This window comes from Piliocolobus tephrosceles, chromosome 15, assembly GCF_002776525.5.
Source record: "Piliocolobus tephrosceles isolate RC106 chromosome 15, ASM277652v3, whole genome shotgun sequence".
NCBI lineage: Eukaryota > Metazoa > Chordata > Mammalia > Primates > Cercopithecidae > Piliocolobus > Piliocolobus tephrosceles.
Window position 1 is genome coordinate 26,968,749 of NC_045448.1, and position 23,123 is coordinate 26,991,871.

Genomic DNA, 23,123 nt, shown 5'->3' on the forward strand with positions numbered 1-23,123 from the left:
ACATGCACCCATCCATCAGGAAGATGCCCTCCATGGACATCCTATGCTGCCTGTTGCCGGCTCTCTCCACCCCTGCACAGAGCCCCTCCTTCAAGGCAAACACCCTCTCGTCTCACTCCTTCTCCAGCTAACCCAGCTCCAGGATGTCACTTTCTTCTCCTCAGCTGAAATAACTTGTCATCCTGGGGCTTTCAAATTGTTTCCCATATTAAGTTTGTTTCTCAACAAGATTGGAGACCCTTTGAGGAGGAGAGACCACTATTTAACTTGTGACTCGCCACAGAATCCAGATAGCCCTAATGGTGTAGTCGACATCCAAGAAATGGATGTCATCACGGAGTGGGAGTTATCAGCACAGACTGGGGCTGTGAATGCTGGAGTTTGGATTTCAGCTCCATATTCACTTGCTATGTAATGTGGGCAAGTTAATCTGTCTTTTCCTTCATTTTCATATATGGAAAATGGAGATTATAATGGTTCTTTATAAGTGCTAGTTGAGCTATTATTTGTAAAGAACTTAAAAAGAATACTTGGTGCTTATTAAGCATTGTGTGAGTGTTTGTTAAATAAATAAATATATCATGTTGATCAAAGTCAGACCCCTTAAAACTCCATTTGTACTATAGTTTCCTCATAAGCATACATATTAAACAGTTAAGAATCAAATAGGAAGTAAAAGAACTGGATTTTGTTCCTACCGTTAGAATTTCTGTGTGTGTTTTAGATTTTGAATGGAGTCCGATAGTAATAGTGATAAATTCTAGATAATTTTCTCTCTTCTCTCTTTCTCTTAAAGGCAGAAATAACCAGTAATAAACTCTGCAGGCATCAGGAGCTATTTAAAGATGTCCTGCTTCAAACCAGCTACTTTCAAAACCTTGCTGGCAACTTTCATTCTACGTGTACATTAATTGGTAGGCCAAAATGTAGGCCAGGTTGATCCTTCTTAGAACTGATGTGAATGAGGAGATCTATCGTTTCTTATAAATTTGTATCTCTAGCATTGAAAAAAACCTCCTATGGTGACCAAGCAGCTCCTCAACTTCTAGAATAGTGTTTGCAAAGAATTTATCAATGCAGATTATTGCATTTTTAAAACCTTTGATTCAGAATAAAATAAATACACCCTCTGTGATTGAGGCCAAGTGTCCTGGAAATCTTTCATGCTTAGTACAAGAAGCTTTGCTTTATGCTTTCATCCACTGGAATTTATAAAAGGAAAAAAGGAAGAAGAAAAATATATACTGTATGTGCACTTCAATGATACATATTACACATGAATGACATTTTTCTCCCTTCTTCTTCTTTTACTTTTCTTAAATTAAGCTCGTATCTTTTTTAATATTTCAAGAAATATTTGAATATAGCCTTTTCTTAATTGGAAATATCTGTTCTCCCAAACCTCACAGAGGTTACCTTTGAAGTTGCCATATTCCTGTGTTGAAAATAAGGGACATATCAGCCGGGCGCGGTGGCTCACACCTGTAATCCCAGCACTTTGGGAGGCCAAGGCGGGCAGATTATGAGGTCGGGAGATCGAGACCATCCTGGCTAACACGGCAAAACCCCATCTCTACTAAAAATACAAAAAATTAGCCAGGCGTGGTGGTGGGCGCCAGTAATCCCAGCTACTCGGGAGGCTGAGGCAGGAGAATGGCGTGAACCTGGGAGGCAGAGCTTGCAGTGAGCCGAGATCACGCCACTGCACTCCAGCCTGGGTGACAGAGTAAGACTCCGTCTCAAAAAAAAAAAAAGAAAGAAAGAAAATACAGGACATATCTTGGTTCATTTACAGGTAGAAATGTGCGTAGGTGTTGGATCCTCTCCCCTGGGTAGTTTCAGCCTCATTGTTCCCTTGTCTTATCACTGCAGCCAGCCACATTTTTCTCTCCTTCTGATGCTTTTTTGTTTCTTGTTGACTAAAACTGAAGCCCTGTAAGGATCTTTAATTGGTGACTAAATAAATATATAACTGTGGGCCAACTATTGTAAGAACATTCTCACTGACAATTGTTTCTCACTCATGCTGCACACACATCACACACACCATCTCACACTCACACTTGCTCTCTCACACACAGTTTTAGAGCTGGAAGTACCATTAGAGATTAATAAATACCACCCCTAATTCATAAATAATTTTCCTGTTAGACTTAAACGATCCACAGTATTCTCAATTAATATTTTAAAATAAAACTAAACAAAGTGGTGCTCAGTGGCTCGGTGGCTCACGCCTGTAATCCCAAAGCTTTGGGAGGCCAAGGCAAGAGGATCACTTGAGGCCAGGAGTTTAAGATCAGCCTGGGCAACATAGTAAAACCCCATCTCTACAAAAAATACAAAAATTAGCCAAGCATGATGGTGTGTACCTGTAGTCCTAGCTACTAGGGAGGCTGAGGCAGGAGGAGTTTGAGCTCACTTGAGCTCAGGAGTTTGAGGCTGCAGTGAGCTATGATCATGCCACTGCACTCCAGTGACAGAGCAAGACTCTGTCTAAAAACAGAAAAAAAAATTGGTAAATGTTAGTGGACTCTACTCTTGGGAAGAGTATGTATAGAAAGAAGGAGAAGATGATTAGGTAACCTGGGAAGCCACCTTTAAAAAAAAAAAAAAGGTATAATTAATGTTTGATAAGCTGCACATTTTAAAGTACACAGTTTGATACATTTTGACATATACATACATCATGAAGCCATCACCGTATAATAAACATATTCATCATTCCTGAAAGTCTCTTTGTGTTCCTGTAATTTTCTCCCAGCTGTCACCCCAGGTTACCATTGTTTTATGTCGCTATAGTTTGCATTTTCTACCATTTCTATACAAATGAAATAATGCAATATGCATTCCTTTTTTTGTCTGGCTTCTTTCCCTCAGTAGTATTAAGTTTTTGGCTGTTACAGATAAAGCTACTGTAAACATTCATATACACATATTTGTCTGGACATAGGCTTTTATTTCTTTGCCCAGAAGTGGAATTTGTCATATGGTAGGTCTACGTTTAGCTTTTTAAGAAATTGCCACCTGGTTTTCAAAGTGGTTGTAACAATTTCCCATCAGTAATCACTCCATATCATTCCCACCACTTGTTGTGGTCAGAATTTTTAATTTTAGCCATTCTAATAGGTGTGTAGTGGTATCTCAGTGTGGTTACAATGTGCATTTCCTTCGTGACCAGTGTTGAATGTCTTTACATGTGTCTATATACCTTCTATATGTTTTTGGTGAAGTGTCTGCTCATACATTTTACCCATCTTTTAATAAGTTGTTGACTTTTAAATATCTGAATATAAGAGTTGTTTTCTTTTTTCTTTCTTCTTCTTTTTTTTTTTTTTTTTTGAGATGGGGTTTTTTTGTTTGTTTTTTGTTTTTTGGTAGAGACGGGGTTTCACCATGTTGGCCAGGCTGGTCTTGAACTATTGACCTCAGGTGATCTGCTGGCTTCAGCCTCCCAAAGTGCTGGGATTACAGGCATGAGCCACCACACCCAGCCCAAGAGTTGTTTATAGTCTAATTACAGGTCATTTATTAGATATATGTTTTGCAAATTTTTCTCCCAGTCTGTTACTTACTTTTTCATTTTCTTAAGTGTTTTTTGAAGAGCAGTAGTTTTTAATTCTGAAGTCCAATTTATCGATTTTTTTTTCTACTCTATGCTTTTCGTGCTGTAATCAATAAATTTTTGCAGAATCCAAGGTCTCTAAGATTTTCACCTATGTTTTCTTTTAGAATTTTGTAATTTTAGCTTTTACAGTTCAGTCTGTGACCTATTTTAAGTTAATTTTTATATACGGTATGTGGTAAACATCTACTTTTTTTTTTTTGCAAATGGCTATCTAATTGTTCCAGAGCCATTTGTTGAAAAGATTATCCCTTGTCAAAAGTCAATTGACCATACATGTGCCAGCCCATTTTTGGACTCTTCTCTTCTTTTGATCTGTTTGTCTATTTTTACACCAATACTACAGTCTCTTAATTATTGTAACTTTACAGTAAGTCTTGAAATCAGGCAGTGTAGGTGTTCCAACTCTGTTGTTTTTCAAAGTTGTATGGCTATTTTATGTCCTTGGAAGCAAATAGTTTAGGGCAGGCTGCAAATCAAAAACATAGAGAAATGAATGCGTTAACCAAGCACTTGATAAACATTCTCAGTCCTTAACATGGCCCCTTTCTGTTGGCTAAAGGTTAGGAATTTTCTTTAAAATTTTCTCAAGTTATTTGGAGGGAAAAATCTATGACATGATTATAAATATTGATGTAAATGTATTGTCTTCATATCACCCATGTCTAATTTAAAGTAAATTACAATGACATCATGGGGAAGAACTCATGCTTCCTCTTGCCTCAGATTTAGAGTTGGTGGAGAAGAGGGGTAGGCTGGGGGCTCCTGAGAGGACTAGATTGGGATTAAACTTTTCCTGGACTGAATCTAACCACTAAGCCACCGCCCCGCCCCCCTTTCCCTCAGTCAGTTTTCCGTTCTTTACAGTATCCTTTGTTACCTTCAGGCCTGGGCTGGAACTTCTCTTTTCTGGTTTATTGCCTTGATTCTCACACTGCCAGGCAAAACACACTCCAGGACTTAGGTTTAGGAGAGCACTTTGGCCCCCAATCTAGAAGCCCTAGACTTAGTGGCCATCAAAGAGTATATTTTTCCCACCAGATGGAAAATACAGTCCTCAAAATGGGGTGTGTTCAGCCCCCAAGGGGATCTGGGACCTCAGACCCTGAGCTGGCGCATGGCAGCACATGGCTGTCACAGGACCTGAGGTTAGGCGTCCATCCCCCAACCCCTCTGCAATCGGGATGCACCTGAGCTGTCAGGCCTGGACCTCAGGCCCACCCATCAGAGCACATCCACACCCATTCATCACTTATTTTGATCTTTGAATCCCCCTGAGGCAGATCTTATCCTTCCTTTGCAGACGGAAAGCAGGGTCCCAGAGAGGTGAAATAACTTGCCAAGCTAATAAAGGCAGGGCAGGCCTGTCTGCCACCCATTGCCTCGCAGCCCCCGTTCCTGGAAACCACGTTTCCAGGGCGGCCTCTTGGCAGCTCTATGGCACTGTCCCCCCTCATAGCTTTGGGACTAAAATGAGGGTCTTGCCACGTTGAGGCAGCTCGGGGATGGAGAAAGCAGAGTTACATGTGTCTTATTGCTCTCTGGCATCCGGGGTAGCCTGGATGTTTAATAAACATCATCACGGCCTGCTGGCCTGTAAACATCCTTTTTTGGGGTTAGAAGGGGCTTTGCTAAGGATGTGGGTGACAAAGGGCCTCTCGCTGTGGCTCTGTTTCAGAGCGGCTCTCCGGAAGCTGGCAGCCACATTCCCTGTACCACACAGCTCCTCTGAGGAGCCTCTCCAGTCTCCATGGAAACCGCATGTCGGGAGCCAGCCGGCTCCGTACTGTGGCTTTGTATTAAACACAATGAATTTAAATTGGATGCTCGGCACTGAAGATAATCATTCTGGATTAGAGAGAAGCCTGGAGCTCCTCATTTCATCATTTTATGTTGGCACAATTCTCAGTTTTCACCCTGTAATTCAAGCCCAAGTCACACCTACCCCTCTGTTTCTAAGCTGCAGTTAGGTCCGATTTCACTTGGGTTTTTCTCCATTCTTCGAGGAATCTTGGAGCTGGGGAGCCCCTGTGTCAGGCCAGGGCTACTCTAGCCTTGTGTAAAGGAAACCAGGGGGCTCTAGAGTCTGGCTGTGTGATTTTCTTAGGCCCTGGTTTTTTTATCTGTGAAATGAGAAGAGTAATCCCTACCCTACAGAGGCATTTTTAAAAAGTATTTATTGTGGTAAACTACATGCAACATAAAATTTACCGTTTGACTGTTTGTAAGTGTACAGTTCTGTGGCATGAAGTACATTCGCATTATTGTGCAGCCATCATCACTGTCCACCTCCAAAACGTTTTCATCTTCCCCACTGGCTCTCTGTCGATGAGGCTGAACGAATGAGAAGTTCCCATTAAACATTGATTCCCCATTCCTCCCTCCCCTAGTCCCTGGCAACACCATCTTATTTTCTCTCTCTGATTTTGACTACTCCAGGTCCCTCACATAAATGGAATCATACTGTATTTGTTGTTTTGTGACTGGCTTGTTTCACTTAACATAAGGTCCTCAAGACTCATCCATGTTGCAGCGGGTGTCCGAATGTCCTTCCTTTTTAAGGCTGAATAATACTCCATTGTACATAGATACCACATTTTGCTTCTCCATTCATCTGTCTATGGATACTTAGGTTGCTACCACCTTTTGGCTGTTGTGAATGCTATGAACATGGGTGTACAAATACCTGTTTGAGTTCCTACTTTCCATTACAGAGTCATTTTGAGAATCAAATCAGATAATAAATATTAAGAACATTGCACATAGTAGGCTGTCAGTAAATGTTAATTTCTTTCCTGAAAGTGTGTTAAACCCAGGAGCTAATGCCACAGTGGCCTGATGACTTCAGTGAGAGTGATACCACTTTTTCTAGCAAGCTGCTTCTGTATCCCTGGGACTCGCTGATCTGCCATGTCTGGGAATTCGCCCAATTCATTCCAGGGCTTAAAGGAAATGTCTTCAGCATGGAAATGTGCCTCACGTCTCACCATAAAAACCATGCCTGCTTCTACATTTCTCCCACCAGTGGGTGTTCATGTAATTCTAGTTCCAAAATGTAAAAAAAAAAGTGTTAGAGCTGATATAGATACTAACTTATCAGTGTTCTATTTTAAGAACACCCTCTGGGAGACCCTGAAGCTGGGGTGGGATCGCCCAGGCTGGGAGGTTCTGTGCCGAGTTACTATTTTAGCAGCAGCCTCAGACCAGTTTTCAGTATTACAGAAGAATGTGGGATTTGGAGTAAAAATACCTGGATCGCAACCTTGGCTGGTCTCCCAAAACCTGAGAAGATGACCATGTCTGTTTCACATGGCTGTGAAGATTAGATGGGAGAGTACCTCATTGTGCTGATGCAGGAGGCAGAAAGGGGCCAGGTCTTTGGGCTGGTCTGCACCCTTGCAGTAGATTCTCTCTGGGTCTAGTTTCATCCGAGAGCCTTCTGTGAGGGAGCACCCCCTTGCTGCTTTGAAGCCCTCCGGGGTGAGAATCGCAGACCTTGGAATCGTCTTTCCCTGGGGGGTCCTCTGGTCTTCCCAGGCGTTGCTGGGGCAGCCCTGGAGTCAGCTCCCCTTTGTACTTAGGAATTTGTGACAGAATGGAAGGAGGGGCAGGGGCTTTTGCACGGCCTCCTGACCCATGCATGACCCAGCTGCTCCCTACAGCTTACCAATCAGGCCTGGCCTGTTCTTTATTGATGGGGCTGAAGGGAGGAGGGAAAGCAGGGATTTCACACAGAATCACAGACCTTTCTCTCACTTCTCAGCAGTGGTTGCTGGCAGTGTGGGATGTGCCTGGGATCTGTCCACCTGTTGAGCAGGAGCCAGGGCAGGCTGAAATCAGGGCTTCCTGAACTGATGTGTTCTTTGTCTCTGGGACAAGAAAGGTCCCTAGGCTACTCACCTATGGGGAGCAGGAATTGAGGACTCCCAGGGAGGGCCTGCATCTTAACCACTAAGGGGAGCTTACCTCTTCTTGAAGCCAGTGAGCCCTAGGGAGTTTCGGTGCCTTGGTAAGAGGCTTTGCTTGGCTTCCATAACCCCATACCCCCTGGGCTTCCTCCTACTTCTTTGCAATTCCTTCCCAGTCTCCTTCCTGGTCTTGTCTTCATCTTGATGCTCTCCTATGCTGTGGCCTCTCAGGGTCCTATTCCAGAGTGTCTCTTCCTCTTACCCATCCTCTCCCCCTACATAATCTGTTACTGACGACTCCCATTTAGACCTGCAGCCCATCCACCAGCCACCTCTGTGCACCTCCCTACTGGACATTGTGCATTGGATGCCCCAAAAGGCCAACCTAACATGCTCCTTGTCCTCCATACAACCCCACTTCTCTTCCAGGGATACCTCCTGCAGGTAACCCATCCACCCAAGCCAGGCCTACTTGCTAAAGACCAGGGACTCCTAAGGGATACAGCCAGAACCCAAATCCAGGTCTGTCAGGCTCCAGAGTTCAGGCTTCTCCCACCATTGCCCCTGCCTCCATGCACCATCGGAGAATTGAACTGCATTTCTAACCAACTGAATAATGCAAATGTCACTCTGAGCCCCAAACCAAACTCAGCATGCCCTGGGACCCCTTCCCATTTTGTGACTGTGCTGGACTTCTGCCTGGACCCCTTTGTCGACCATCCCTAACCCCTGGGCTCCCAGCCCCTCAGCTCTTCCAGATTGCTTTCTCTGCCCCAGCTCCCAGTTCAGAGTGGGTCCATTACAGCGGCATGGAAACTTCAGCCAAGCCCTGTCACTGCCTGTCTGGTTGACTCTGCAGTGCATTTTCCAAATGGTTTTCCTAAGCCTCACCTTGGCTCAGACCAACACTCATGATTTCCCCCAAAACCTTCCATCTGGGATTTTGGCTTTATTTCCTGTTCTACTAAGAAGTCTGGGACAAAGGGCCTGCACTTCCTCCGCTCTCCTCCCAGTCTCCTCTGATCACCTCCATCTTTAGCCACCCCTCTCCTGAATGAATGGGAAGAAGGTCCCTCTAGCCTAATAGATGAGAATATCAGCCCTCAGTTTCCTCATCTGTACAATGAGAATAATAATGGCCCCTATTTGGGGGAGAATTAAACTGGCAAGGGAAGTGCTTCATGATGTTAATTATTAGCAATTTTTATCAACACTTGAATGTCTCTTAATCAGCTCTATCTCTATGTGTCTAAAAATTCCCTTCCCCCTAAATTTGATTTTCCCTCTCCTGATGCCATTTTTTCAGCCACCCAAGCATAAAACCTCCCCCGTTATTTATTTTCACCTCCTCGTCTGTCATCAAAGCTTGCTGCTTCTTCCAAGAAACATGAATCACATATGTCTTTTCCAACCCAGCCTCCAGTCAGGTCCATCATCCCAACACTGCCCTTGAGCTTGCACACTACAGCCAGAGTAATGTTGCGAAGTCTGCTGTTCATGCTCTTCCTCTGCCCAGAGCCTGCTTGTGGCTGCACGTGGCTTACAGCAGAGATCAAGTGCATCCCAGCTCCCCCGACAGCCTCCCATCCTGGGCCAGACATGTCCAGGGATGGCAGTGTGGCCTGACTCCTCTCTGTAAATGTGCTCCTAAACCCCACACTCCCTAAACTCCCTCACTACCACCACCTCCACTTGTCACACAAGGTGACAAACTTTGCCGACGCGATGGAATCAGTTTAATCAAAGTCCCCAGTTTGGTCCTAATCAGACCTGCCTCAGCCGGAACCTCAGCCTGTTCTCTGTCTTCCTGCTGTGCCTCTGACTTTGCTATGCCGTTTGCTACCCTGGAGCATCCTGGCCTGGTCCTGGTCAAATCATGCCTACCCACTGCTCACAGCCTTCCTATCCTAACATGACCTTTCCTTCCACTGGGCTGCTTTTGCACTTGCTGCTCTCCATCATCATCAAGGAATACTATCTCTTGCTGCCTTGTAGTCTCATAGTATTTTGAAGTCATTCCTATTAAAACTGAACTTTTCTCCTTTCCTGTTTGCCAGTTGGACACTAAGCTCCTTCAGATGCTTACATTTCTTCTTCTGGAGCGTCTGATACACATAATAGAGGGCACATAGTGTGCACATTAGTGCTACCTACAAATCATGCTTCTTGTTCCTCAGGAATAACTGGGCTCCTGCTATGTGCAGGCACTGGGCTAGGTGCCTTATATGCTGTATGTCGTTTAATTCTCATAGTAACTCCATGAGAGAAGTATTACTATCTCTGTTTTACAAAGGGAGAAATGGAGCTCAAGGAGATTAAGTAACTTGCTGAAGATCTTACGACTAATAAGTGATGGAGCTGGAATTTAAACCTAGATCTGCCTGCCTGAATGTCTGATTCTTGTCAGGATACTATAGTATTAATGTGCTTTAAGTGGCAGGCAGATTCAGTATGAGAATGTTTTTTTTCAAAATATATTGTGGATCGAATGTTGCCTGTTTCCTCTGTAGAAAGTTGAAAGAACGAAGTGTGAGTTTTACATACGATAACATTTAGAGTGACAGCAAAGTAAGGTCAGGAAGTGGGACCATGCCCTGGATGATGTGGTAAAGGCTGTAGACCCAGAAGGTAGGAGTGGAAAGTAAAAGGAAGTTTAGGAGTGCAATCAATTACAAATGTGCAATTTAGGGAAAACCTGTCAGCTTCAGGATGAGCTCAACAGGCTGCAAATTATCAGTCAAGATAAGGCCTGAGGGCTGTGTGTAGCCAAAGGGACAGAGAGTGGGGCCTCAGAGAACAAATTATGCATCTCTCAGATGCCCTGGAAGAGGCTGTTTTCTTAAGGAGTATCTGACAGAAGGTGCTGGGGTTGGGTGTGGGGTTGGGGAGTGGCACAAAGAGGATGGAGTGGTGGTCAGCATGCAAGCTGCCTGGAAGGGGATCATCAGAGAAACGGTCAAGTGGTCAAGTGTCCTCAGCAAACCCCAACCCATGTGAATTAGCTGAGTTGACAGTGAAGCCCAGTGTAAGGCCATTAAGAGCCTGATTCCCCTACATCGGGCCAGCGTAGGTGATAAGCTGATGGCTGGACTGGCCACATAATTTGCGGGGCCCGGTGCAAAAGGAAAATATGAGACTCCTTGTTTAAGAATTGTTAAGAATTTCCAGATGGTGACAGCTGAACATTAAAACAAGCACAGAATGGCCGGGCTCAGTGGCTCACGCCTGTAATCCCAGCACTTTGAGAGGCCGAGGCAGGCAGATCACCTGAGGTCAGGAGTTCGAGACCAGCCTGGCCAACATGGTGAAATCTCGTCTTTACTACAAATACAAAAAAATTAGCCAGGAATGGTGGCACACACCTGTAGTTCCAGCTATTGGGGAGGCTGGGGCACGAGAATCGCTTGAACCCGAGAGGCAGAGGTTTCAGTAGCCAAGATCACGCCACTGTACTCCAGCAGCCTGGGAGACAGAGTGAGAGTCTGTCTCAAAAAAAAAAAAAAAAAAAAACAAGCGCAGAGCCCTTCTAAATATAGGGCTTTGTGCAGCTGCATGGGCGACATGCCCATGGAGCTGGGCCTGGATGGTGGGCTTGTGATTCAGAATGGGAAAGGTGTTTCCTGTATGCCAGGCATGGTTCCAGGTACCATACATGCATCATCTCACTTGATGAAATGCTTGGACCCGTTATGGGGTTGCTCATATCCCATGGTGATGTTCAAAGCTTGCTTTCCAGATGGCCAATAAGTAGCCAAGAGAATGCTGAAGGTGAAGGAAGTTACCATGAGCAATATAGAAACTATTGAGCTGGTTATTTTTTTGTTTCTCTTGTACTTCGGGAGGATGTGAATAAAAGATGGAAGATAATTTTAATGTGAAAAGAAAAGGAAGTGGTTCAGCAATTCCAAGAGAGGCAGATCCATCTGAACAAATGATAGCTTTTCCAGCAGCATTAAGAGCTGCAGACATGTTTGCGTTGCACTTACCAGTTTGCAGAGCACATCCACTCATCGTCTGATTCTCAGTGCAGTGTTGTTCCCTCTATAAAGATCGAGTTGGCCTTAATCTATATACATCCCAGTAGTAGCAGATCCTGCTTTTCTGATTCCAGTCACCTCCTCAAACATACACCCTTTTTCCATGCATATTTTCATATGAGGATATGCTCTAGGAAGTCTCTCCCCTTTCCTCAATGAAAAACTCCGTGAATTGGCTGCAGCCCAAGTGCCTTCTCAATAGCAGAGCACAAAGTTTGTAACTTGACCGACTGGTTCTTGGCCTTGAAGCAAGAGGACCAAATCTTGTGGGCAGGGTTGCTGGGAAGCAATTGCTGCAGGAAATTCAGCAAAACACACTGGAGCGGCAGGGCAGTCCTGTAGAAAATGGTAAGAGAGTGACTCTTAAAACGTCTTTCTCCTGATAAAGCTGGACGTGACCAACACATCATTCTCTACAACGCTGTAATGTCAACAAATGAATCTTATCTGAAGGGCCACAAGTATCTGAAATGTCTTTCCAACTTGCTGAGCAGTTCCCTAGTCAATATGGAGACCCCCCCATGTGCCCCGCGGTGGTCTGATGAACTTCTGAAGTATAAAGATGGCGTTCATAAAAGGTTTAGGCTGAGTTCTAGTACAGGTTCCTGCACCTTGTCAAGTGTATGCCTGGAAACTGTGTCATGAAATGGATTACCATTAAATATATTGCGTTTTCTTAGGGAACAAATGAACATCAAATAAATCCAACTTTACCCAGCGGTATGTTATAAATGTCAAAAACAAAATAATAGTGACCCTTTGAAATAGTAAAATGATGTTTCGTATTCTTCCAAATATATATAATGGTGCAGTGTCTGTTGGTTAAACAAATGATCCTAATGTCTCTGTTAATTTAATAGTGAGAGATGTCAGGATAAAAACAAATTTCCACCTACACAATGGGAAATGCTTGGCTGGGCAGATATTTTTTAAACGTTTATATTTTTAAAAATAAGGGTTTGGGTTGATAAATGGGCACTTTTGGTCAGCCACTAGGCTCAAGGAGGCTGTCGTGCGATCAGCTGTTCCATGATCAGGTCTGGAGTAATTGGAGATGAGGATGTTCTACAAAGCTGCAATTCTGCTTCCTGGCAGTGTCTACCTGCAATGTGGTCTCTGCTCACATGCGTGCAAGAATGCTCAAGCACTGTGTGAAGCTGTAAATGTCCATGAATTTGGAAATGCATTCATATACGGAGGCATGTTTATATAATAAATCAATTAAAAGGAATGAAATAAATCTACATAAATAAATCTTAAAGATAATATCGAGTACATGAAAGCAAGTTGCAAAAGAATATAGACAGTACGATAGATACTATTTGTATAATTTTTTATTGTATACATTTTGTATAAATTTGTAAATGTTATGTGTTTACGTAGTAAAAGCATAAAAACACAGATGGGAGGAATGTATGCCATCTTCAGGGAAGAGAGGGATGGGAATAGGATGGAGGGCTTTAGTTGTATCAGAAATATTTCATTTCATTTTCTTTAAAAAGAGCATCTGAGGTAAACATGGCAAAAATGTTAACATATGTTAATTTTGAGTAGTGGATATATGAGTATATGTTTTGTTATTTTCTATATTTTTACTCTGAAATATTTCATAACTTTAAAATAAACACATTAAGAATGGCTAACTAAAATTTTAAATACTGCAGTTTTAACTTCCTCCAAATTTATTTTTAAGTGTACATTATAAAACTTATATTCTGTTAAATTTTGGAAAAGTTGAAAAAAATAAATTCCTCAGAATCTCATCACTCAAAAATAACCATTGTTGGCCGGGCGTGGTGGCTCACATCCATAACCGCAGCATTTGGGGAGACCAAGGCAGGCAGATCACTTGAGGTCAAGAGCTCAAGACCAGTCTGGCTAACATGGTTAAACACCATCTCTACTAAAAATACAAAATTAGCTGGGCATTATGGCAGGTGCCTGTAATCTCAGCTACTCAGGAGGCTGAGGCAGGAGAATCGCTTGAACTCAGGAGGCGGAAGTTGCAGTTAGCTGAGATTGCACCACTGCACTCCAGCTTGGGCCACAGAGCAAGACTCTGTCTCAAACAAACAAACAAACAAACCATTGTTAATATTTTGGTCTATTTCCTTGCATTTTTCTTCCTTGTGTGGGGAGTATGTGTGTTTGAACATGGTTCCAAGCATTTTGAATCAAGCCTTTTTCACTCATTGTAGTATAAAACTTTTTCCATGTTATGACAGCCTTCATGAACATCATTTTTATTGACTTCCATTAAAGATCTTCTGAAACGTACTTAACCAACACCATTTTTTGCATAAAAACAGTCATGAGCATTCAACAATCACATGTTCTTAAACATCATCCTTTTGAAAGCCTCGAGAACAGGACTGAGCTGGGCACTGCTGCCGATTTCTACAAGGCTGTTTTGCGGAGGATGACGCTAAAAAGGTCTGTCACATCTGTGATATCACTTTCCTGTGAAAACAGAGCTTGTCAGCACTCATCCTTGGGTCGGAATGGTACATATTCAAAAAGCCAACTCTATGTATGTCTTGCCTAAGAGGAAACAAGTGCTTGAACATCAGTGTGTGGTGTGGGCTTGCGAGCCTGCAGCTGGGGGAGAGTTTGCTGATCCAATGAAACTCTTGTTTTGAGGCCTGGGGTAGCAACGGTAGTAATTATTCCAGACACTTATGTGCATGCCCCTCCCAGCTTGTAGATGCTCTCACATCCATTGCCACCTGACCCTCTGGGACCCCTGAGAAGTAAGGTGCATGTCAGGGGGCACATGGCTGCTCCTAGATTACAGCCAATATATGGGAAAGTCAAGACCACCTCCTATGCTTCCAACTCCTTCCCAAACTCTTTTCAGTTCCTGTCCTTAGACCCAGGCGAAAGGAGCCTCTTCCCAGGGCTCTGGACTTCAGGGTTCTGCTTGGGCCCTCCAACAACTTGTACCCCTGCCCCATAGGGCTGGGGATTGTGTCTACCTAGACCCCACTCACCCATTCCTAAACTACACTCTGGGTCCCTGGAATTCCCTGAGAAACAGCCCTGAGCATTCCAGAGCCTACAAAACCCCGAATATCTCCTCCTGGGGGACAGACCACCATTGTGTGCATACCGGGCCCAAGAACAGCATTTTGCAGGAGTTGGACAGAGCTTAGGTCTGCAGGCTGCAGGATCGATTCAGGATAGGGGAGTGTGGGCTGGGGGCAGGCACAGAGGCTCAGGCCAACTATCCCTGAAGTATAGTTCAGAATTTTAAGGACCTTGAGGACTCTAAGGTCCTGGCCCTTTTGGCCTTTATGAAGATATATTTGACAGAGTAGGAGGATAGAGTACATTCTATGTAATGGTTTTTTAGCTTGATCTAGCTTTCGAGTATTTACAGAATCAGCACATGATCCTCCTTTTCTCCTCTTGCCCTGGGACCTTCACTGTGAGGACTGGTCCTGGCTCTTTCATCTCACTGTGCCGTTTCCAGGTTCCTCTTCTCCTATCCAAGCCTGCAGAGGTACTGGGGGGGTGCAAAGGAACGCAATCTAGAGCCACAGAAAAATGAAACAAGTTAGTGTGTAAAACCCCAATATACACCCCCATGTGCACGTATAAAAGCAAGAGATGCATTTCAGGACAAAATAGAGTACAACCACCTGCTGTGAGGATGAATCAGCCTGGCACGATCCAGCAAAATCAGAAATAGAAGCCTGCTAGTAAAGCTACAATCTGCACTGCTCTCCTCTTTCTCCCGGTTCCTCTGCCGCCCCCATCGCAGCTCTTGCAGGTACCACAGAACTACCACCCTCTGTTGGTTGCTTTAAGCTATGCAAGAAGTCAAACCACGGGACAACTAGGAACTTTCTCACTGGCCCAGCCTGCATCATGGAACATCAAGGTTGTGAGAGTTTTCATTTTAATTGCTGTTGGGCTGCTGAGCTAATTTTTTTCAGTCCCTTATCCCCCAGCAATATTTTTGATTTGTGATCAAGGATTTAACTGAATAGAGAAGCATGAAACCATTAAGACAATTTCATGGAGCTCTTTTTCTCCCCTACAGAAAACAGGGATAAACACCTAAATTCCGACTGGGTGCAGGGGCTCATGCCTGCAGTCCCAGCACTTTTCGAGGCCAAGGTGGGAGGATCACTTGAGGCAAGGAGTTCCAAGACCAGCCTGGGCAACGTAGGGAAACCCTGTTTCTACAAAATATATATCTATATACACACAGTTTTTTTTTAATTAGCCGGACAAGGTGGCACACAACTGCGATGCTGGCTACTCAGGAGGCCAAGGCGGGAGGATCGCTTGAGCCCAGGAGTTTGAGGCTGCAGTGTGCTATGATTGCACCACTATACTCCAGCCTGGGCAACAGAATGAGACCCAGTCTCAAACAAAAACCAAAACCGAAGTTCTGAGTAACTAAACACACATATTAGGACAACATTTTACCACATCTGTTCCATAGTGATGTTTTACTTAACCTTCACAACTGCCCAACAAGGAAGCCACCCTTTGTGTAGGTAAAGACTCTGCATCCAGAGAAGTTAAGTAACCTGGCTGGGGTTATTCCAACCACAAGGGAACAGAGCAGGGACTTGAACTTGGAGCTGTGAAGCACTGTAAAGACTCAAACCATTTTGAGTCACTTTGTGTTACTTTGTGTTGGAGCCCTCACAAAGACTGTCATGTTATGGGGCTCTCTCTCAATTATTTATTTATTTATTTATTTATTTGCGACAGAGTTTCACACTTGTCGCCCAGGCTGGAGTGCAATGAGGCAGTCTTGGCTCACTGCAACCTCTGCCTCCCAAGTTCAAGCAATTCTCCTGCCTCAGCCTCCCAAGTAGCTGTGATTACAGGCACCCACCATCACACCTGGCTAATTTTTGTATTTTTGTAGAGACAGAGTTTCACCACATTGGCCAGGCTCATCTTGAACTCTTGACCTCGGGTGATTCATCCGCCTCAGCCTCCCAAAGTGCCAGGATTACAGGTGTGAACCACCGCGCCCACTCTCACTTATTTTAATTTTATTTTAAGTTTTGTTTGGGAACAACACATTAGCCTGAAATAGCTTTTGATCAATGCTAGTTTTGGAAGTTCACAGAAGTCCCCTGGTAAAATTCACTTTTACAAAGTTGAGAGGGAGGAATCTCTAATACAGATTTAGTCATTTTTCCTGGGGGTTCACTCTATGATTGTGAGTGAGGCTTTTTAACAATTTCTTTTTAAAGTGGTATCTTGTGGAGTTGTGAATAGGATCAGTTTTCACTGATAAATCACACTGCATCGAAAAACTGCCTGTCTCAAACAAGAGAGATGAAAATGAAGCCCCTGTGCTTAGAAAAACTGAAGACAAAGACCCTGAGGTTGAAGATGTGTACAAAATGTTTGAACAAACTTGCTTCATGAAATTTGAGAGAATAGGCCGGGCGCGGTGGCTCAAGCCTATAATCCCAGCACTTTGGGAGGCCGAGACGGGCTGATCACGAGGTCAGGAGATCGAGACCATCCTGGCTAACACAGTGAAACCCCGTCTCTACTAAAAAATACAAAAAACTAGCCAGGCGAGGTGGCGGGCGCCTGTAGTCCCAGCTACTCGGGAGGCTGAGGCAGGAGAATAGCATAAACCCGGGAGGTGGAGCTTGCAGTGAGCTGAGATCCGGTCACTGCACTCCAGCCCCGGCGACAGAGCGAGACTCCGTCTCAAAAAAAAAAATAAATAAATTTGAGAGAATAAAACAAAACAGTATATCCAAATTAGCATTTTATATATCATGGTTCAAGTATACGTGTGCAACTAAGTAAATGATATAAACAGGCATTTGATTATGGCATCAATATGTTATTATATGATACGGCACTATATTATGTTATCTATTACATACAGACATTTGGTCATGACATCTATAGAGTCAATTGGCTAAAAATCGTTTAGGGAGAGAATCTCTCATTGGGAAGATAGGCCTTAGGCCTGGTGACCCACCGCGTGGGTTTTTCCAGCGCACCAAGCTGAAACCCTGGCTGAGGAAGAAGCAGGTCTGGGGACCCCTGGTCATGATGAAGGTCACACTGGCTCCTGCGCCTCCACACAGCTCTTTACAGTTTCCCAAATCTCGCTGCCCTTGGTCCTCACAGCCTCTTGTGAGGCAGGGCCTGTCTTTGAATGGACCATGAGGACCATGTCTCACCACATCATGGACTTGGGGGCAGGCAGGGCTGTGACGAGACTGCCTTTTCCCATCTTCCTAGGCAGCGCTCGTCGGAGGCACCACCATGATCATCGGCCATGTCCTGCCCGACAAGGAGACCTCCCTCGTGGACGCTTATGAGAAGTGCCGGGGTCTGGCCGACCCCAAGGTCTGCTGTGACTACGCCCTCCATGTGGGGATCACCTGGTGGGCACCCAAGGTAACAGTGCTGGTGGGATCCCAGAAGAAGGCACGAGTGGTCTTGTAGGCAGCGGGGCGGGTTGGGATGCAGTGCCTCCTGTTTGTGTGGGGCACCCCTCCCACTACCATCCTAGCTCCCCACAATACCAAAAGAAAACACACTTGGGGCCGGGCGCGGTGGCTCACGCCTGTAATCCCAGCACTTTGGGAGGCCGAGACGGGTGGATCACGAGGTCAGGAGATCGAGACCATCCTGGCGAACACGGTGAAACCCCGTCTCTACTAAAAAATACAAAAAAACTAGCCGGGCGAGGTAGCGGGCGCCTGTAATCCCAGCCACTTGGGAGGCTGAGGCAGGAGAATGGCGTGAACCCGGGAGGCGGAGCTTGCAGTGAGCTGAGATCCGGCCACTGCACTCCAGCCTGGGCCACAGAGCGAGACTCCGTCTCAAAAAAAAAAAAAAAGAAAGAAAACACACTTGGGATTCCATAAGGCGAGCGGGTGGGCCTGTCCTGCTTAACTTAATGAGCCGTTTTCCGGCAGGCACAGAGAGACCAAGGCCAGAGCCCAGGCCTTGGGGACGCAGTTTCCTTGCTCAGACCATGAGGCTCTTATTACGTCGTGTGAACGTAGGGCGCCACCGACAGGTCATGGGCGGTGCTGCTGAGCAGTGGCCTGAGCAGGGCTCACGTGCAGAGGGTCATATGCCATATCCCATGTGTACTGACAGTCCATATCCCATGTGTACTGACAGTCCACAGCACTGAGCTGAGGTCTCCCAACTGAGGCTCCCGTCCTGCCTCAGCACTGCCTGGAATGAATGGACAGTGTCACGCTTTTTTCCTACTGGGGGCCCAGCTCCTGTTCCGAGAAGCATGGAGGCTGTCCTGGCCTGTGACTGAGGCTGGCACCCCCTGAACCTTTTTCACTTCAGCCTCTGTGCCTCCTTTGTGTCTGTGTCCCAGGCCTCTGGCTTTCCTGTCCTCCCCCTGCCCAGGCCCCAGTGTCAGTCCAGTGTCCTTTCCCTGGATTCCCACTTTCTTGCTCTTCCTGATCTACAGGCATTTGGATTTGGCTTTGTTTCTGGGGTTTTTCTGCTTATTTGCCCAGGGTAGCAGTCTGGATAGTCATTCTTTCACAATTATTTATTAAGCTCCATGTACTAGTACTTTGGTGGGTGCCCCAGAATCATAAAAATAATAAGCATTATTAGTTTTACCAACTTAGGAACTGCCTCTTCATTTTCCGTTAAAACCCCACTTGTAACTGCTGCTAATCAGAGTGTATATTCAGGGCAGCTTGAATCTGTGCTCCCAGGTGGCCATCCTCAAGCTTTCAGCTCGAATAAACTCTGTTCTTAATCATAAAAAAAAAAAAAGAAGTTTTACAAAGTTCTTCAGGTGTAGGCCCTGGTATAAAGGGCCTAACACCCTACTGAGATGATTATCTAAAGCCTCAGTATATTCCTGCCCTCCGGTCTTAGCCTTGATTTGGGGGCTCATCCGGTTTCTTCATTATTTCTGACCTGGCACTTATAGAAGACCTCCTCTTGGTTCTGGGCCAGAGGTGCAAATCACGCTGGATGTCAGCCAATCCTTATCTCAAACGGGGTCTACTTTTTGGACACCCTCCTGGGTGAGGGGCCTCTACCTCCAAGCCACTCTCTACTTCCCCTGGAGCTGGCCTGGAATAGAGGGTCTGCTCAGGTTCCCTGCAGCACAGAAGCCAGGCCAACCCTCCCTAATTTCCAAGAGCTTATGGTGACTTTCATGCATCAGGAATTTAAAATTCTGTTTTATAATAATCAAATAAATGTTTATAATTATAGATGTTAAAAATAGAAAAGAAAGGAAGCACATAATCCAATAACCCCCAACACAATACCTGTTGTTAAATTTCTTTCTTTCCTGTCTTTTTTCATCCATGCTTTCACAGAGTAGCTATTTTGCATAGGTGTGAGCATTTTCTATTTTGCTGCAAAGTTCATGACCAGCAATATAACGGCCACCTAATATTCTACCAAATGGATGAAACTGAACTTATTTTCCTGTTGTCAGGCCAAGGTTGCTTCCATGCTTTTCCTAATACAAATCATGTTGTTAGGAATATCCTAACTCTCATCGCTTTGTTCACGTTTGGCTTGGTTCCTAAATTCAGTTTTCCCAGGGCCTCTGGATTTTTAGCATTAGTGTGCCTTCTTTGTAACACCAGGGAACAGCCCACAGAAATTAAAATTATTATTCCTATGTTTACCATTAGGCTGGTTTGGAGACAGACATAGGGGACAGGCCTAAGTGATAGGAGAAACGTGCCCATAAGGTAGTAACAATGTGGCTCCTAAATTGTGTCATGTTGACAATTTTCACAGTACTTCTGCATCCATCTGCTCAGGTGACCTCACGGCAGCCTGTGGGGTGGGAGGAAAGTGAGATAGAGAGGTGTGCGGGGGTCAACAGACTGAGCTGAGGCAGGCCCCGCATCTCCCCCATGCTGGGCCGGTGCCTGCCAGTCGGCCTCTTGCGTGTCTGCCCTCACACAGCATTGCCTTTGCACTTATTCTCCAGGTGAAAGCAGAAATGGAGACACTGGTGAGGGAGAAGGGTGTCAACTCATTCCAGATGTTCATGACCTACAAGGACCTGTACATGCTTCGAGACAGTGAGCTGTACCAAGTGTTGCACGCTTGCAAGGACATTGGGGCAATCGCCCGCGTCCATGCTGAAAACGGGGAGCTTGTGGCCGAGGCAAGTCTGCAGCCAAGAATGTTGGATGGAGGGACACCAGTGGAGACAGTTCTCAGGGGATTCCTGACCACCCGTCACTGATCCCACAGGATTCAGACAAAATCAGTTGTTAAAGTGTGAGGTGTGGACACCCCAGCTGTCAGATCTTGGTCAGAAAATCCCAAACTTTACTACTGTCTGTAAAAAACAAATCTCTTTTTATGGTTCAAAAAGGCTTCTAAGTCTTAGGTGATGATGTCTTAATTCTAATGATATGAGATTTACATTCTATTATAGCAGAGAATTTGGAGCACCTCTCAGACATATTTTTAATGAGATTTGATATACAGAATAAATAAGAATCCGCTTTCCATTTGGCCTCTTCAGAGGATCTGAGACATTAAAGACATCAATTCATGGCACCAGGAAGGACAAGCCTCTGGTGCGTTCTCCTAGGTCTTGGGGTAAGGGCTAGCCTAGGAGTTGCTGGAAGCTAGAGATTTGTCTCGATTTCCAGAGAGGGAATTCTGAGTTTGAAATCAGTAAAGAGTGCTTGTCTTTGGTGTCCCAGGCCTGTTGCTAGTTGTAATAGTTAACTGTATTTTTAAGAGAACAAGATATGTTCAGTCATTATAAAGTGAGAATCAGGAGAGCCCCACTGCATGGGGGGCCTGTGCATGCTCTGCCTTCTTTAGAAGACGAACATTGCAGAAGTGAGAAAAGAAGCAAGCCTATTGAAACAGGCTGTGTCTAGCATATTTCACTGTCCCTTGGGTTCAGTATTTTCTTACACAGTATCTCTGTGATTCTCTCCATTTTCTTTTTCTTGCTGTTATCCAGGGTGCTAAGGAGGCACTAGATTTGGGGATCACAGGTCCAGAAGGGATCGAAATCAGCCGTCCAGAGGAGGTGAGAAACACTTCCTGTGGCCTTTGTCAGCGTCTCTCATGTAGATTGACAGAATCTTCTAGGATGGAGGAGACATCAAACATACAAATTAGCCTGGCACAAGGGCTCACGTCTGTAATCCCAACATTTGGGAGGCTGAGGTGGGTGGATGGCTTGAGCCCAGGAATTCAAGATCAGCCTGGGGAACATGACGAAACCCCATCTCTACTAAAAATACAAAAAAATTAGCTGGGTATAGTGGTTCATGCCTGTAGCCCCAGCTAACTACTTGGGAGGCTGAGGCAGGGGGATCACCTGAGCTCGGGAGGTTGAGGCTGCAGTGAGCCGTGATGATGCCACTGCAGTCCAGCTCAGGTGATAGAGTCTATATATATATATATATATATACACACACACACACACATACATATATATATACACACACACACATACATACATGTATATATATATATATATGTGTTGCATCATTTTCTCCATGGGTGAAATTCCCATTTGATTCTGATTTCAAGGATCTGGGGGAGGCAATGTCAGCACACCTGGGGTTGCTGTGCCAAAAACTAAATCAAGAGACAAAAGACAGACTGAAAAGGCCTTCAGGTGTTAGAAGAAATTTCAAACTATAAACTCTGCCTTTGGGGGATGACATTCCTTTGAGCATCTGAGGAATACTTTGGACCAGGGGTCACCAAGCCCCAGGTCATGGACAGTGGTAGAGGACCGCAGAGCAGGAGGTGAGCAGTGGGCAAGCTGAGACCCCCTGAGCTCCGCCTCCTGTCTGATCAGTGGTGGCCTTAGATTCTCAGAAATGTGAAGCCTATTGCGAACTGCACATGCGAGGGATCTAGGTTGCGTCCTCCTTATGAGAATCTAACTAATGCCTGATAATCTGAGGTGGAACAGTTTCTTTCTTTTGTTTTTTGAGACAGAGTCTCACTCTTGTTGCCCAGGCTGGAGTGCAATTGTACAATCTCAGCTCACTGCAACCTCTGCCTCCCAGGTTCAAGCGATTCTCCTGCCTCAGCCTCCCAAGTAGTTGGAATTACAGGCATGCATCACCACGCCCAGCTAATTTTGTATATTTAGTAGAGATGGGGTTTCACCATGTTGGTCAGGCTGGTTTTGAACTCCTGACCTCAAGTGATCCACCTGCCTCGGCCTCCCAAAGTGCTGGGATTACAGACATGAGCCACCGTGCCCAGCCCTGAGGTGGAACAGTTTCATCCTGAAACCATACCTCTCCACTCCCCACCACCACTGCCCCACCCATGTCCCAGTCTGTGGAAATATTTTCTTCCACGAAACCGGTCCCTGGTGCCAAAATGGTTGGGGACTGCCGCTTTGGTCCCTTTCCACCAGAAACAGGAGACACAGACAAGTCTATGCTCCTCCCCCCGTTACCTGCTGGGATGGTCATTCAAAGGTCTGTTTCCCGCCTGCCCTCTGGCTTTATTCCTGTGCAGTTTTGCGTGGCATTGACACAAATCCCCTATAGTCCCCCTGCTAGAGAATTCTGCTCTGGAGGGACCACATTAGACGAATAACGC

At 45.1% G+C, this 23,123-nt stretch overlaps 1 protein-coding gene across 2 annotated transcripts in view; it reads left to right on the forward strand.

Annotated features, from left to right (window-relative positions):
• The window catches only part of DPYSL5 (dihydropyrimidinase like 5), a 104,039-nt gene that overhangs the window by 60,838 nt on the left and 20,078 nt on the right, over window positions 1–23,123 (forward strand). For both annotated transcript variants that reach the window (XM_023230056.1, XM_023230057.1), the window contains exons 3-5: window positions 17,808–17,966; window positions 20,512–20,691; window positions 21,511–21,579. In XM_023230056.1, the coding sequence (XP_023085824.1) occupies window positions 17,808–17,966; window positions 20,512–20,691; window positions 21,511–21,579 (408 nt within the window). The remainder of the gene's footprint in view (window positions 1–17,807; window positions 17,967–20,511; window positions 20,692–21,510; window positions 21,580–23,123) is intronic.